Source organism: Salvia splendens, chromosome 13, assembly GCF_004379255.2.
Source record: "Salvia splendens isolate huo1 chromosome 13, SspV2, whole genome shotgun sequence".
In the NCBI taxonomy this organism is placed as follows: Eukaryota; Viridiplantae; Streptophyta; class Magnoliopsida; order Lamiales; family Lamiaceae; genus Salvia; species Salvia splendens.
In genome coordinates, this window is record NC_056044.1 from 11,384,491 (window position 1) to 11,399,180 (window position 14,690).

Sequence of the window (14,690 nt, forward strand, 5' to 3'; positions counted from 1 at the left end):
CAGAGGAGGATAAGAGCAAGTTAACCTGCACACACTGTGGAGGAAAACGACATACATTGGAGACATGCTTCCACATCCACGGTTACCCCGATTGGTGGCAAGAGATCAAGCGGACAAAGCAAGGTGGGAAGCGCGGCGGCGGCAATAGCGGAGGAAGGGCAGCGACGGCAGTAGGCGGTGATGACAGAGCCACCTACACCGACGGATCGACGGGCAACATCTGCGACAGAGCCACCTACACCTCCACGCCAACCCCTCCACCACCGTTCCAACAGAACCACCTACACCTCAACAGCGGCGGCGGCGGAACCAATAAAAATCCCACCGGGAACCCGTTCCCAAACAATACAGCCAAGGCCTCGATTGCTACCACCAAGAATTGGACAGAAGGTAAAATGAGGGCTCCAAAGGTAGGCGACGCAGGTGACCGGGGAGGGAGTAGAGCTCCGGCCAAAGGAGCCGCCTCACAGGAGGTGGCTAGGGTTGGAAGGGAGGCGGAAATCAAAATGGGGACGGCTAGGGTTGAATGGGGGAGGGGTTGTTTTAATTATTTACCCATTTTGCAAAAAAAACCCTCCAGTCTGTTCTTATCCCAAATACAACCCCATCCTAAAAATGCCTACCAAAACCCACCCCAGTCAAACCCGAGATTTCGAAATATGCCCCATTTGACCAAGAAATTTCAAAAGATACCCCAAACTGTTCAAAATTCCAGAAATACACCCCTGAATTTCGAATTTCAGCCTTCCATCCCATGTTCAAACTCATACCAAGCTCTAGCGTGCTCATCATCCTCAAACATAGGACCTAAAGACTACCACTGGATTTTTGATTGTGGGGCAACCGACACAATGTCTTTTGATGCGTCCGATTTCCTAGATATTTCCCAATCCACAAAGAATTTTGTTCAAACCGCTAGTGGGGAATTAGCACAAGTTGAGGGGGCGGGAACTATCACTATCTCACCAACCCTTCGCCTCTCAAACTGTCTTTATGTTCCGTCTTTGTCCCACAAACTTTTGTCTGTAAGTCATGTCACAAAAGATCTTAACTGCAAATTACTGATGCAGCCTCGTTTTTGCATGTTACAGGATATCAAGACGGGGATGATAGTTGGGCGTGGCACTGAGCGACATGGACTGTACTACGTGGATGAGATAGCCCAACAGAGTACTGCGATGCTAACTCACGGACTGAAAGACAGACAGATTTGGCTCTTGCATCGCCGGTTAGGGCACCCATCTATAGGATATCTCCATCTACTCTTTCCCGAGTTAGTTTCTTCTTCACATGTTTTGAATTGTGAAACTTGTGTTTTGGCAAAAAGTCATAGACATTCCTTCAGATTGAACAATACTAGAGAAAAATCACCATTTGCCTTGGTCCACTCTGATGTGTGGGGTCCAGCCCCGGTTACTGGGGGACAAGGTTTTCGATATTTTTTGCTATTTATTGATGATTTTTCTCGTATGTCCTGGATTTATTTTTTGAAAACAAAATCAGAAGTTTTTGAGAAGTTCACAGAGTTCTATAGTCTTGTTCAAACCCAGTACAACTCCAAAATCCAAATCCTTAGGTCCGATAATGGGAGGGAATATGTGAACTCTAGAATGAAAACCTTCTTCATCGAAAAAGACCTTGTCCACCAAACATCGTGTGCATATACACCAGAACAAAATGGGGTAGCCGAGCGAAAAAACCGATACATTCTGGAGATCACCCGTGCACTCCTAATCGAATCCCACATTCCTAAATCCTTTTGGCCAGAAGCTATTGCAACAGCCGTTTACCTCCTCAATCGTCTTCCAACAGGAATCCTAAACTTCAAAACCCCCCTAGAGGTCTTCTCTTCCCTACACTCGACACCTTCATCTCTCAACCTCGAACCCAAAATTTTCGGCTGCTCCGTATTTGTTCACATACCCAAACATGATCGTGACAAATTCTCGCCATGTGCAGTAAAATGTGTCTTCTTGGGTTATGGAAAAAATCAGAAAGGGTATAGATGTTATGACCCGTCAACAGATCGCATGTACGTAACTATGAACTGCGACTTTGTTGAGAGTGAGTACTTCTATAGCCAATCTAGTGGTCAGGGGGAGAGTGAGACAGAAAATCCAAGCAGTGACGCCCTAAATTGGCTACCTCTGTGGGGAGAAACCATTCAGGGGGAGGATATTCATGGGGAAAACAGCCAAACTACCATATCAGGCCAAAATCCTGTCATAGATATCGGTCCAACAGAGGAAGTTAGCAGTACCGCCGGGCAATCAAATCCACAGGAACATAACATGCCGCTTCAGGACGCTGCCAAGCTATCTGACCAGTCCTTGAATCCTGAGGTAAACGCTTCTGATCCCAATATTGGTACCCTACTTGAAACCACTGACAGTGGCAGGGAAAACAGAAGTGATATAAATGAGCCACCAACGGAACAAGGAACAGGGCACGGCAGATTGCCCCAAAGAAGTACAAGGGGCATCCCCCCTCGGAGATATTCGCCAGACTGGAAAGGGCACAAATCCAGATACAGTATTGCCAATCTCACCCAGGGACACCTTACCGAAATGGCTAGGGCGTTCGAAGTTGCACTTTATGAAGAAGAAGAGATTCCGCAGTCCTTCGAAGAGGCAAGGAAACACAAGCACTGGAGGGAAGCCATGAAGAAGGAGATTGATGCCTTGATAAAAAATGAAACGTGGGAAAAGTGTACTCTACCTCCGAGAAAGAAACCAGTAGGATGTCGGTGGATCTTCACCATAAAAAGGCGTGCAGATGGTTCAATCGAGAGATACAAGGCAAGATTGGTTGCTAAGGGATATACTCAGGTGTATGGAGTAGACTACGAAGAAACTTTCTCCCCTGTGGCCAAACTAAATACAGTAAGAGCACTTCTATCTGTAGCTGCATGTAAAGAATGGCCATTATACCAGTTTGATGTTACAAATGCCTTCCTTCATGGAGAACTTGAGAAAGACAAAGAAGTCTACATGGAGGTCCCCCCAGGTTTTTGTGAAGAATTTGGAAAAGGACAGGTGTGCAGACTGAGGAAGACCCTCTATGGGTTAAAGCAATCCCCCAGAGTGTGGTTTGGAAGATTCTGCCAGGCAATGTTCAAGCATGGCTTCAAACAGAGCCATTCAGATCACACGCTATTCCTAAAGAAGAGGAACGGTAAAATGACATGTCTAATAATCTATGTTGACGACATGATCATAACAGGAGATGATGCCGAGGAGATCCAAAATCTAAAAGAGAATCTTTTCAAGGAGTTTGAAATGAAGGACTTGGGAGCCTTAAAGTACTTCCTAGGAATTGAAGTGTTGAGATCCAAGCACGGAATATTCCTAAGACAGAAGAAGTATGTTCTTGACATGTTAGCATAAACGGGCCTACTGGACTGCAAGCCTGCCGAAACGCCAATGGTACCCAACCATGGATTGAAGATTGTGGATGGAGCTAAACCTACAGACCAGGGAAGATATCAACGATTAGTAGGTAAACTTATCTATCTTTCTCATACTAGACCCGACATCACATATGCAGTCGGAGTTGTCAGTCAATTCATGCACCAGCCCCAGGAAGATCATATGGATGCTGTCATGAGAATTGTGAGATACTTAAAGGGAACAGCCAGCTATGGGGTATTCTTAGAGAAGATGAAAGATTTGGAAATTGATGGATACACTGATGCCGATTGGGCAAGCAATCCGGTGGATAGAAAATCTACCGGAGGATATTTTACCTTTGTTGGGGGCAACCTTGTCACTTGGAGAAGCAAGAAGCAAAAAGTTGTAGCTTTATCAAGTGCAGAAGCCGAATTTCGAGGAATCAGAAGTGGCCTAATGGAGATACTTTGGCTTAGGAGATTGTTAACAGAAATTGGCTTTCCACCCACTCGGAAGAGTCAGCTTTTTTGTGACAATAAAGCTGCAATTAGCATTTCAGAAAATCCCGTACAGCATGACAGGACCAAACACGTTGAGGTCGATCGTCACTTTATCAAAGAGAAACTTGAAAACGGCATCATCGAATTTCCCTTCGTCCGATCTGAGGAACAACTTGCAGACATACTAACCAAGGCATTGAGTCCGAAAGTCTTCAAAGAATTTCTGGGCAAGTTGAGTATCGGAGATACCGTTGCTCAACTTGAGGGGGAGTGTTGGAAAAAGAAATCATAAATTAGCCGGCCATCATTCATTAGCCGCCCATCATTCATTACAGTGGAGTTCCTAGAATATATTTATGTGTGTAGAGTTCCTAGTTGTGGTAGAGTTCCAATATCCATTTATTGATGTACTCCAAGGGACTCAAATCTCCCTATAAATACTAGGGAGATGAGCATTTCAAATATACAAGAAAAACATACAATAAACTTATCTTTCTACCTCCTACTACTAAAATGCTTTACCAATCTTTCAATATTTCTCTCGATTACCATCTTTAAGACATACATTCATTAATTGTTAAGAGAAGTTTTTTAAACGCTCACACCCAAGTCTCCATATAGAATGTTAAATCATTTTCTTAATACTAATTATCCCATACAGATTACATTACTAAACACTATCTTTAATTATTCCTTACTAAATTCCTAAGTCAGTTTGAAGTCTTTATTCCCTTAGTGAACTCCAAAAGGTCTGTACTTTGCTAAACCTCTAAAGCCTATTTAAACTCGTAAAATTTCACTTAATTCTCTTCGAAGCCCTCCTCTGACCTTCCTCAACTTGTAAGTTTGATTTGTGGTTGTAAAACACTTGAATTTGGTTGTTTACTCTCTCGTAATTTTGAAGACTTTGATCTTCCTGACCAATAATTCATAAACTCGTTGTTCAATTCAAACTAGTCTTCTTGTTTCGATGAAACACAAACTACATTAACGTCATTGTAGAAATAGTACAATGTTTTCATTGGAATTAATGTTAAATATTATCGAATTTCTTTTCAATATCCTTGAATTTTTGTTTCGCACAATTGTTACTATTCGGTCGGATCTCGAGTTCACGATTTTATTTTATCTTAGTATTTTTCTTGGCCAACTTTATAGTACTCATGAGGGAGTATATGAGACATGATGCCTATGTTTTTGTTTTGTATGCAAATCCGTGAGAAATATTTGTGAGTTGTTGATGGTGTTTGAATTCGGTATCTTCCAACGCTGGTTGTGGTGCACTTATGAAGTGGTGCACTTCAATATTTGCCAACGCTGGTTGTTCTATCGACTCTAAACCTGTATATCAAGAACCAGCTATTGATGCTCGTACTCGTGATGCTGCTTCCAATCAAGAAAAAAATCCTTGTACTGTGGCTTGAGTGATGAGGCTTTTCTCATGATATATGAGTTTATTCGACGAGGACTTTATGTTACACATGACTTAATCTGTTGCTTTAAGTTTCTAACATCTTAGTTTCACATGTTCCTGACTAGTATAAATAGATGTTCTTAACTTTGTTTAATTTCTTGCAGATGTGAACATGATTATGAATAGTTTCATACTTTTCATTATTGGTTACTCCTCTACAGATTTGATGGCTGGTGTCCAAATGTCTCCAAAGAAGGCTTTGCGGGTTGCAATGCTCAAAAGTTGTTTCGCAGATACTATCTTCAAAGATACACATCCGACACTTGTATGTACATTATACTTCTGCTACACTCTATTGTATATTTGGTCGGTATGCTGAATATTGTGTGTTTCTTTACTAGTCTAGTATTGTAGAACAACTCAATGCTGCTGAAATGGCTTCTCGTGAGAGAGAAAGAAATGATGCAAGGATAGTACATAGTTCTAACATTTGGCCAAGCAAATTCATTTTTTTCTTTGTTAGCTTTGTGTTCATGCTAACCGTCGAAAACTGTTGCTTGTATTTCGGGTGGAAAAAAACTGTTAAGATCGATAGGCCTCCAAACATGTTGAAAGATATGGATAATCTCTTTGGTCTCTATCCAAATTCGAAGTCCTTGGAGCAAATTCGCTTGTTCGTGAAAGAAAACTATGTGGAAGATGATGATCCAGAAAGCGAAGAAATTTTTTAGTAGAAATGTGATTGTATATTCCCAAAACAAAAGAAAGGAATCATATATTTAAAATTGTATATGTATTAATGAATTGTAATCTATGAAGAAAGGTTTTTCAAGTCCTACATCCAAAGTCATGAATTGTAGTCTATAAAGAAAATTGGTATATACATTCATGAATTGTACTCTGTAAATTGTATATATATTCATAATTGATTGATGAAAAAGACCATTTGCCTATTGAATTGTATTAGGGAAAATGTATCAATTGTATTGAATGAATAATTACGTTTACAGTGATCACTCTTTATAGAGGGGATGAAGTAGTGAGCAAGAAATACACAATATACCTAAAAATATACACACTCTATATGGAAATAAATCTCATCATATCCTCCTAATTTGTTCGTATATTCTAACACTCTCCCTCAAGTTAAGTAACGGGATTTTCGAAACTTAACTTGCCCAAAGCTTCTGCAAAATTCTTGGATCCCACTGCCTTTGTCAAGATGTCTGCCAGTTGATTTTCAGATCGAACAAATGGAAACTCAATAATTCCATCTTCAATTTTTCCTTTATAAAATGTCTATCGACTTCCACATGTTTTGTCTGGTCATGTTGGACGGGATTTTCAGAGATACTGATCGCGGCCTTATTATCACAGAATATCTGACAGGTTTTCTGCGATAAGAATCCCAATTCATTCATCAATCTTCGGAGCCATAATACCTCAGTCAATCCATTCCTGATTCCTCTAAATTCTTCCTCTGCACTGGACAACGCTACCACCTTCTGCTTCTTGCTCTTCCATGTAACCAGATTGCCCCCAACGAAGGTAAAATATCCAGAAGTGGATCGTCTATCCACTGGGTTCCCAGCCCAACCAGCATCCGTGTAGCCATGAATCTCCAAATGGTCATTTTTCTTGAACATTACACCATGATCAAACGTACCTTTCAAGTATCGAACTATCCTTAAAGTTGCTTCAAGATGGTCACACTGTGGCCGATGCATGAATTGACTTACCACAGTGACAGCATATGCTATATCTGGTCTAGTGTGTGATAAATAGATCAACTTCCCTACTAACCTTTGATACCTCTCTCGATTAGCTAGTTGGGCTCCTTCTGGAATTCTGAAGACCATGATTTACTGCGATATGAGTGTCTGCCGGTTTGCACTCCATCATTCTAGTTTCTACTAGGAGATCCAACATGTATTTCTTCTGATTGATGAAAATTCCTTCTCTTGATCTTAGCGCTTCAACTCCAAGGAAGTACTTTAGAGCTCCCAAATCTTTCATCTCAAACTCCTTAGCTAGATCCCCTTTTAACTATTCCATCTCATCTGCATCATCTCATGTGATAATCATGTCGTCAACATAAATGTTAAGACAAGTGATTTTTTCCCCTTCTTCTTCAGAAATAAGGTGTGGTCGGAATTGCTCTGCTGATAGTCTTATTTCTTCATTACTTTGGTGAACCTCTCAAACCAAGCTATTGGAGATTGTTTCAACCCGTATAGCGTTATCTTTAACAGACAGACTTCCCCATCTGCAAATTCATCCTCAAAGCCCGAAGGAGCCTCCATATATACCTCCTTTTTCAACTCACCATGCAAAAATGCGTTGCTTACATCAAACTGGTGTAGGGGCCAATCTTTATTGGCTGCCACGGATAACAGTACTTTGACGGTATTCATCTTGACTACCGGAGAGAAGGTTTCTGAGTAGTCCACTCCATAGGTTTGAGTGTATCCCTTTGCAACAAGACGAGCTTTGTATCTTTCAATTGATCCATCAGGCCGTCGCTTGATCGTGAAGACCCATCTGCATCCTACAGGTTTCTTCCCCTCTGGCAATAGACATTTAACCCATGTGTGATTCCTTGCTAGAGCTTTCAGTTCTAGCATCATTGCCTCCCTCCAGTGTGATTTTTATGGCCTCCATCCATGTCTGTGGAATCTCCTCCTCTTCGTATAATGCTTCCTCGAATGCTCTAGCCATCTTTGTCAAATTATATTTTGCCATATTTCCAATTGCATATCGTGGTCGTCTGGTTTCCCTATCTGGAGAATATCGCTTTGGTGGAACTCCCCAAGTACTCCTCGAAGGTAGGATGTATTGTTCCGTGTCTCCATCTATAACTTCATCAAATATGTCTATATTAGTAGTCACAGGAATCTCAGTAAGATTATTTACCACAGATACCGAAGAGGATGATGCTGGGTGGACACTTAATTCCACAGGCTGAGTAGTGTTTAAGACAGGCTCGGCGACAGATGTAGCTGGCTCGAGTGGCCCTTCAGTGAGAGTATGATTATGGGACACATGTAACCAACTTAGCATGTCATCAGTTATAAGGACATTTATTCCCCTCTCCCCCTGACTGGTAAATTGTGTGTTATAGAACAATTCAGTTTCGAGAAAGGTGCAGTTCATCATGGTTATAACTTGTCGGGTTTTTGGATCATAACATTGATATCCCTTCTGATTGAACACATACCCGATAAACACACATTTAATAGCGCATGGGGACAGTTTCTATCGCTCATGTTTCGGGACATGAACGAAGACAGAGCAGCCAAATATACGATGGTCAAAGCATCCACAACCGTGCTATTGCCAACGAGTACGGTTGTGGGCCCGACCCCACTTTATCTGTCTGCTCTTAGGCAAGAGCACAACACCCACAGTCGTGCTCTTCCGCAAGGACGAGCACAAGGGTCCCACCATTCCATTATTCAATATAAATAAAAACATTTCCACAAAATTAACATACACTAAACATACCCGGAATAATATTACAAAATACATTAAAAATTAAAAATTACTTAATTAAAATCTTAAAAAATAAAAATTACGTAATTAAAATCCTAAAAATAAAAAATTATATAATTAAACTCCTAAAAATTAAAAATTACATTATTAAATTCATAAAATTAAAAAACCCACTACTCGTGGCCGAATTTCGCCCACATGTGTTTGATTAGGTCTTCTTGTAGCTCAACGTGGGTTCGGGTATCGCGCATTGTGTGCCTTATTTCGATCCTCTCACCCACCTTCGTATGCACACCTCGGCGTGGGGAGACCTCGCTCTTGAGCTTCCGGCTTCATCCTCATCGTAAAAGCTAGCCGCCCTCGGTCCTTCGTCGGTTATAATCATGTTGTGTAAGATAATACACGTGTACATGATGTCGGCAATATTTTTCACTTACCACAGCCGAGACGGGGCCTTCACAATGTTGAATCGGGCTTGAAGAACCCCAAAGGCTCTTTCGACTTCTTTCCGCGCGGACTCTTGACGCTGCGCAAAAAGAACCCGTCTCGGGTCTTGCGGGTTGCTGAGCGTCTTCACGAAAGTCGACCACCTTGGGTAGATACCATCGGCGAGATAGTAACCATGTGGTATATATTTCCGTTGACTGTGAAGTCGATCGCCGGTGCTACACCATTCAACATATCATTGAAGAGGGGTGAAGAAAAGAACACGTTCAAGTCATTGTTGGATCCGGCAACACCAAAATATGCATGCCAAATCCATAGGCGGTAGTCGGCGACCGCTTCAAGGATAAGTGGTGGGCCGCCGCCTTTGTGGCCATTTAAGTGTTGCCCCCTCCAAGCAGTCGGGCAATTCTTCCACCTTCAATGCATGCAGTCTATGCTGCCAAGCATACCGGGAAAGCCATGGACTGATTTGTGAAGAGGAAGCAACCGTTGGCAATCATCGGTGGTTGGTGCCCGAAAGAATTCATCACCGAAAGCTGTACGAACGCCCTCGCAAAAATTTTTAAGACAAAGGATTCCAGTGGACTCACAGACATGCAAATACTCATCGAAGAGGTCGGCCATTTTCCCAGTAGCGAGTTGTCGGATGGCACACGTACACTTCTGCAATGCCGAGAGACTTTGCCGACCGACTGCATCTGGACCTGTTTGGAAGAATTCAACACGGGCGGACAATGTGTTGACAATACACATAAACAAGCGCTTTGACATGCGAAAACGGCGCCTAAAGTAATCTTTCAGAAACCGCGGCGGGTCGGCAACGAGCCTTTCGTGGGCTCCCTCCCGGTCACGATGGATGTAGCGGGGAGTTGATCTAGTTGGTTGAGGAAGAGGGGCGGGGGTATTCGCTGCGACATATGCTTCATAAGCGGCGCGATGTTGTTCGTAGTATTCTTGTTCTTCGCGCTCCGCTTCCGCAATGAGATGGGTGAAATCCATTTGAGGTTTTGAGTGAGAGATGAAGGTGTAGATAAGTTGTATGAAAAATATGAATGAGAGATGAATAAGAGATGATTTGATGTGAAAAATGGATGATGAATGTGTGTATTTATAGATGATTTTGGGGGAAAAAATCAAAATAATACAGAAAAACGGGCAAAAAAACAGCTATTTTTTTGGGATTGGGAATTTTTTTTTAAATTTTTTGGTATTATTTTCGATTTTAAAAAAATAATTTTCCAACGGATATGTCGTTGGCCAATCACACGCTGCCACTTACGCTGCTCGCTAACACGGACGTGCTCGATGTATCGAGCAGCTCCATGCCAGCGGCAAGAGCGCAGCGGCGGACAGTGGTGCCGCGCCGCTGGCACGGACGGACGAACGAGCGCGTGCTCTCCGTTGTGGATGCTCTCAAGGGACAGTGGAGGTGGGACTTTTGTTAGGGTGGACAAAATTTGGAGGGGATTTTTCTGGTCAAGTATTTTTGTTGGTAGGCGGTTTAAAAGGTAGACAAAAGTGGCAATTGCTTCAGGCCAGAAAAAATTTGGGACTTTTGAATCAAAGAGAATAGCTCTAGTCATTTCGAGAATGATACGGTTTTTACGCTCGGCTACCCCGTTTTGCTCGGGAGTGTAGGCACATGAAGTTTGGTGCACTAGACCCTTTTCCGCACAAAATTCTTTCATCCTAGAGTTAACATACTCTCCCCCATTATCAGATCGTAGAATCTTTATTTTTGTATTAAACTGGGTAAGAATCATAGTATAAAGCTCAATAAACTAAGAGAAGACATCATACTTATTTTTAAAAAAATACACCCATGTCATACGTGTGCAATCATCAATGAACGACACAAAATATCGAAATCCATTTCCCCCAAGAACAGGTAAAGGTCCCCAAACATCCGAATGAATCAAAGAAAAAATAGAATCAACTCTAGTATTACTGGGTTTAAACGACTATCTGTGGCTCTTGGCCAAAACACAAGTTTCACACTCAAAATTTGAATTCTTAATAAAATGTGGAAATAAAATGTTCAAATAAATAGAAGACGGGTGTCCTAACCGCCTGTGCCATAACCTTAATTCTCGCTCCGAAGTTCCGTGAGCTAGCATTGCCCTGCCAGTTTGAGCTATCTCGTCCACATAGTACAACCCATGTCGCTCAATGCCACGCCCAATGATCGTCCCCGTCCAAATATCATGTAGGAAACAAAATTTTGGATGCATTAGGACAGTGCAATTGAGTTCCCTTGTCACATGACTAATAGACATCAACTTTTGAGATAATGACGGAACATAAAGACAATTTAAAATTTTCAGAGTAGATGAAATTTGGACAGTTCCCGCCCCTTCAACAATTGGAAGATCTCCCCTAGCAGTCTCAACATGTGTTCATTTTGTTTGAAATAATTCCCCAAAGTCAGATCTATCATATGTCATTGTATTAGTTGCCCCACAATCGAATATCCAACCCCTATCATCTTCTACACAATCGTTCTTAGCTAGACATGCAGTTCCTATTTCAGATTCATCAAACTCCTTTTCTAAAATAGAAAAACGATTTTCACACATAACTGGAGGGTTATTATGTAAATAATTGAATTTCTGTGGGCCAATTTTGTATTTGGTGGATTTTTTGGGGTTAATTCTCGGCTCCTTAGGTTTCTGGGGGTCAAATTGTTGTGTAAGATAATATACGTGTACATGATGTCGGCAATATTTTTCACTTACCACAGCCGAGACGGGGCTTTCACAATGTTGAATCGGGCTTGAAGGACCCCAAAGGCTCTTTCGACGTCTTTCCGCGCGGACTCTTGATGCTGCGCAAAAAGAACCCGTCTCGGGTCTTGCGGGTTGCTGAGCGTCTTCACGAAAGTCGACCACCTTGGGTAGATACCATCGGCGAGATAGTAACCATGTGGTATATATTTCCGTTGACGGTGAAGTCGATCGCCGGTGCTACACCATTCAACATATCATTGAAGAGGGGTGAAAAAAAGAGCACGTTCAAGTCGTTGTTGGATCCGGCAACACCAAAATATGCATGCCAAATCCATAGGCGGTAGTCGGCGACCGCTTCAAGGATAAGTGGTGGGCCGCCGCCTTTGTGGCCATTTAAGTGTTGCCCCCTCCAAGCAGTCGGGCAATTCTTCCACTTTGAATGCATGCAGTCTATGCTGCCAAGCATACCTGGAAAGCCATGGACTGATTTGTGAAGAGGAAGCAACCGTTGGCAATCATCGGTGGTTGGTGCCCGAAAGAATTCATCACCGAAAGCTGTACGAACGCCCTCGCAAAAATTTTTAAGACAAAGGATTCCAGTGGACTCACAGACATGCAAATACTCATCGAAGAGGTCGGCCGTTTTCCCAGTAGCGAGTTGTCGGATGGCACACGTACACTTCTGCAATGCCGATAGACTTTGCCGACCGACTGCATCTGGACCTGTTTGGAAGAATTCAACACGGGCGGACAATGTGTTGACAATACACATAAACAAGCGCTTTGACATGCGAAAACGGCGCCTAAAGTAATCTTTCAGAAACCGCGGCGGGTCGGCAAACTAGTCGACAACGAGCCTTTCGTGGGCTCCCTCCCGGTCACGATGGATGTAGCGGGGAGTTGATCTAGTTGGTTGAGGAAGAGGGGCGGGGGTATTCGCTGCGACATATGCTTCATAAGCGGCACGATGTTGTTCGTAGTATTCTTGTTCTTCGCGCTCCGCTTCCGCAATGAGATGGGTGAAATCCATTTGAGGTTTTGAGTGAGAGATGAAGGTGTAGATAAGTTGTATGAAAAATATGAATGAGAGATGAATAAGAGATGATTTGATGTGAAAAATGGATGATGAATGTGTGTATTTATAGATGATTTTGGGGGAAAAAATCAAAATAATACAGAAAAACGGGCAAAAAAACAGCTATTTTTTTGGGATTGGGAATTTTTTTTAAAATTTTTTGGTATTATTTTCGATTTAAAAAAAAATAATTTTCCAACGGATATGTCGTTGGCCAATCACACGCTGCCACGTACGCTGCTCGCTAGCACGGACGTGCTCGATGTATCGAGCAGCTCCATGCCAGCGGCAAGAGCGCAGCGGCGGACAGTGGTGCCGCGCCGCTGGCACGGACGGACGAACGAGCGCGTGCTCTCCGTTGTGGATGCTCTCAAGGGACAGTGGAGGTGGGACTTTTGTTAGGGTGGACAAAATTTGGAGGGGATTTTTCTGGTCAAGTATTTTTGTTGGTAGGCGGTTTAAAAGGTAGACAAAAGTGGCAATTGCTTCAGGCCAGAAAAAATTTGGGACTTTTGAATCAAAGAGAATAGCTCTAGTCATTTCGAGAATGATACGGTTTTTACGCTCGGCTACCCCGTTTTGCTCGGGAGTGTAGGCACATGAAGTTTGGTGCACTAGACCCTTTTCCGCACAAAATTCTTTCATCCTAGAGTTGACATACTCTCCCCCATTATCAGATCGTAGAATCTTTATTTTTGTATTAAACTGGGTAAGAATCATAGTATAAAGCTCAATAAACTAAGAGAAGACATCATACTTATTTTTAAAAAAATACACCCATGTCATACGTGTGCAATCATCAATGAACGACACAAAATATCAAAATCCTTTCCCCCAAGAACAGGTGAAGGTCCCCAAACATCCGAATGAATCAAAGAAAAAATAGAATCAACTCTAGTATTACTCGGTTTAAACGACTATCTGTGGCTCTTGGCCAAAACACAAGTTTCACACTCAAAATTTGAATTCTTAATAAAATGTGGAAATAAAATATTCAAATAACTAGAAGACGGGTGTCCTAACCGCCTGTGCCATAACCATAATTCTCGCTCCGAAGTTCTGTGAGCTAGCATTGCCCTGCCAGTTTGAGCTATCTCGTCCACATAGTACAGCCCGTGTCGCTCAATGCCACGCCCAATGATCGTCCCCGTCTGATTATCATGTAGGAAACAAAATTTTGGATGCATTAGGACAGTGCAATTGAGTTCCCTTGTCACATGACTAATAGACATCAACTTTTGAGATAATGACGGAACATAAAGACAATTTAAAATTTTCAGAGTAGATGAAATTTGGACAGTTCCCGCCCCTTCAACAATTGGAAGAGCTCCCCTAGCAGTCTCAACATGTGTTCATTTTGTTTGAAATAATTCCCCAAAGTCAGATCTATCATATGTCATTGTATTAGTTGCCCCACAATCGAATATCCAACCCCTATCATCTTCTACACAATCGTTCTTAGCTAGACATGCAGTTCCTATTTCAGATTCATCAAACTCCTTTTCTAAAATAGAAAAACGATTTTCACACATAACTGGAGGGTTATTATGTAAATAATTGAATTTTTGTGGGCCAATTTCGTATTTGGTGGATTTTTTGGGGTTAATTCTCGGCTCCTTAGGTTTCTGGGGGTCAAATTGTTGTTTC

General features: G+C 42.2%; 1 protein-coding gene across 2 annotated transcripts; it reads left to right on the plus strand.

The window, feature by feature from the left end:
- The first annotated feature begins 5,519 nt into the window (after positions 1-5,519).
- Positions 5,520-6,054, plus strand: LOC121761936. 2 transcript variants are annotated; one of them, XM_042157653.1, is made up of 2 exons: positions 5,520-5,628; positions 5,705-6,054. In XM_042157653.1, the coding sequence occupies exons 1-2, from the start codon at positions 5,530-5,532 to the stop codon at positions 6,032-6,034; spliced, it is 429 nt and encodes a 142-aa protein (XP_042013587.1). In that variant the 5' UTR covers positions 5,520-5,529; the 3' UTR covers positions 6,035-6,054. The 2 variants fall into 2 exon arrangements, 1 of the variants encoding a protein (XP_042013587.1); XR_006042130.1 differs by having other exon boundaries at positions 5,534-5,628; positions 5,891-6,054.
- Positions 6,055-14,690: the final 8,636 nt, after the last annotated feature.

Coding starts and splice junctions, on each gene's coding strand:
- LOC121761936 (XM_042157653.1), top strand. CDS start 5,530: ATGGCTGGTGTCCAAATGTCTCCAAAGAAGGCTTTGCGGGTTGCAATG. Junction 5,629..5,704: donor AAGATACACATCCGACACTT/GTATGTACATTA, acceptor TTTCTTTACTAG/TCTAGTATTGTAGAACAACT.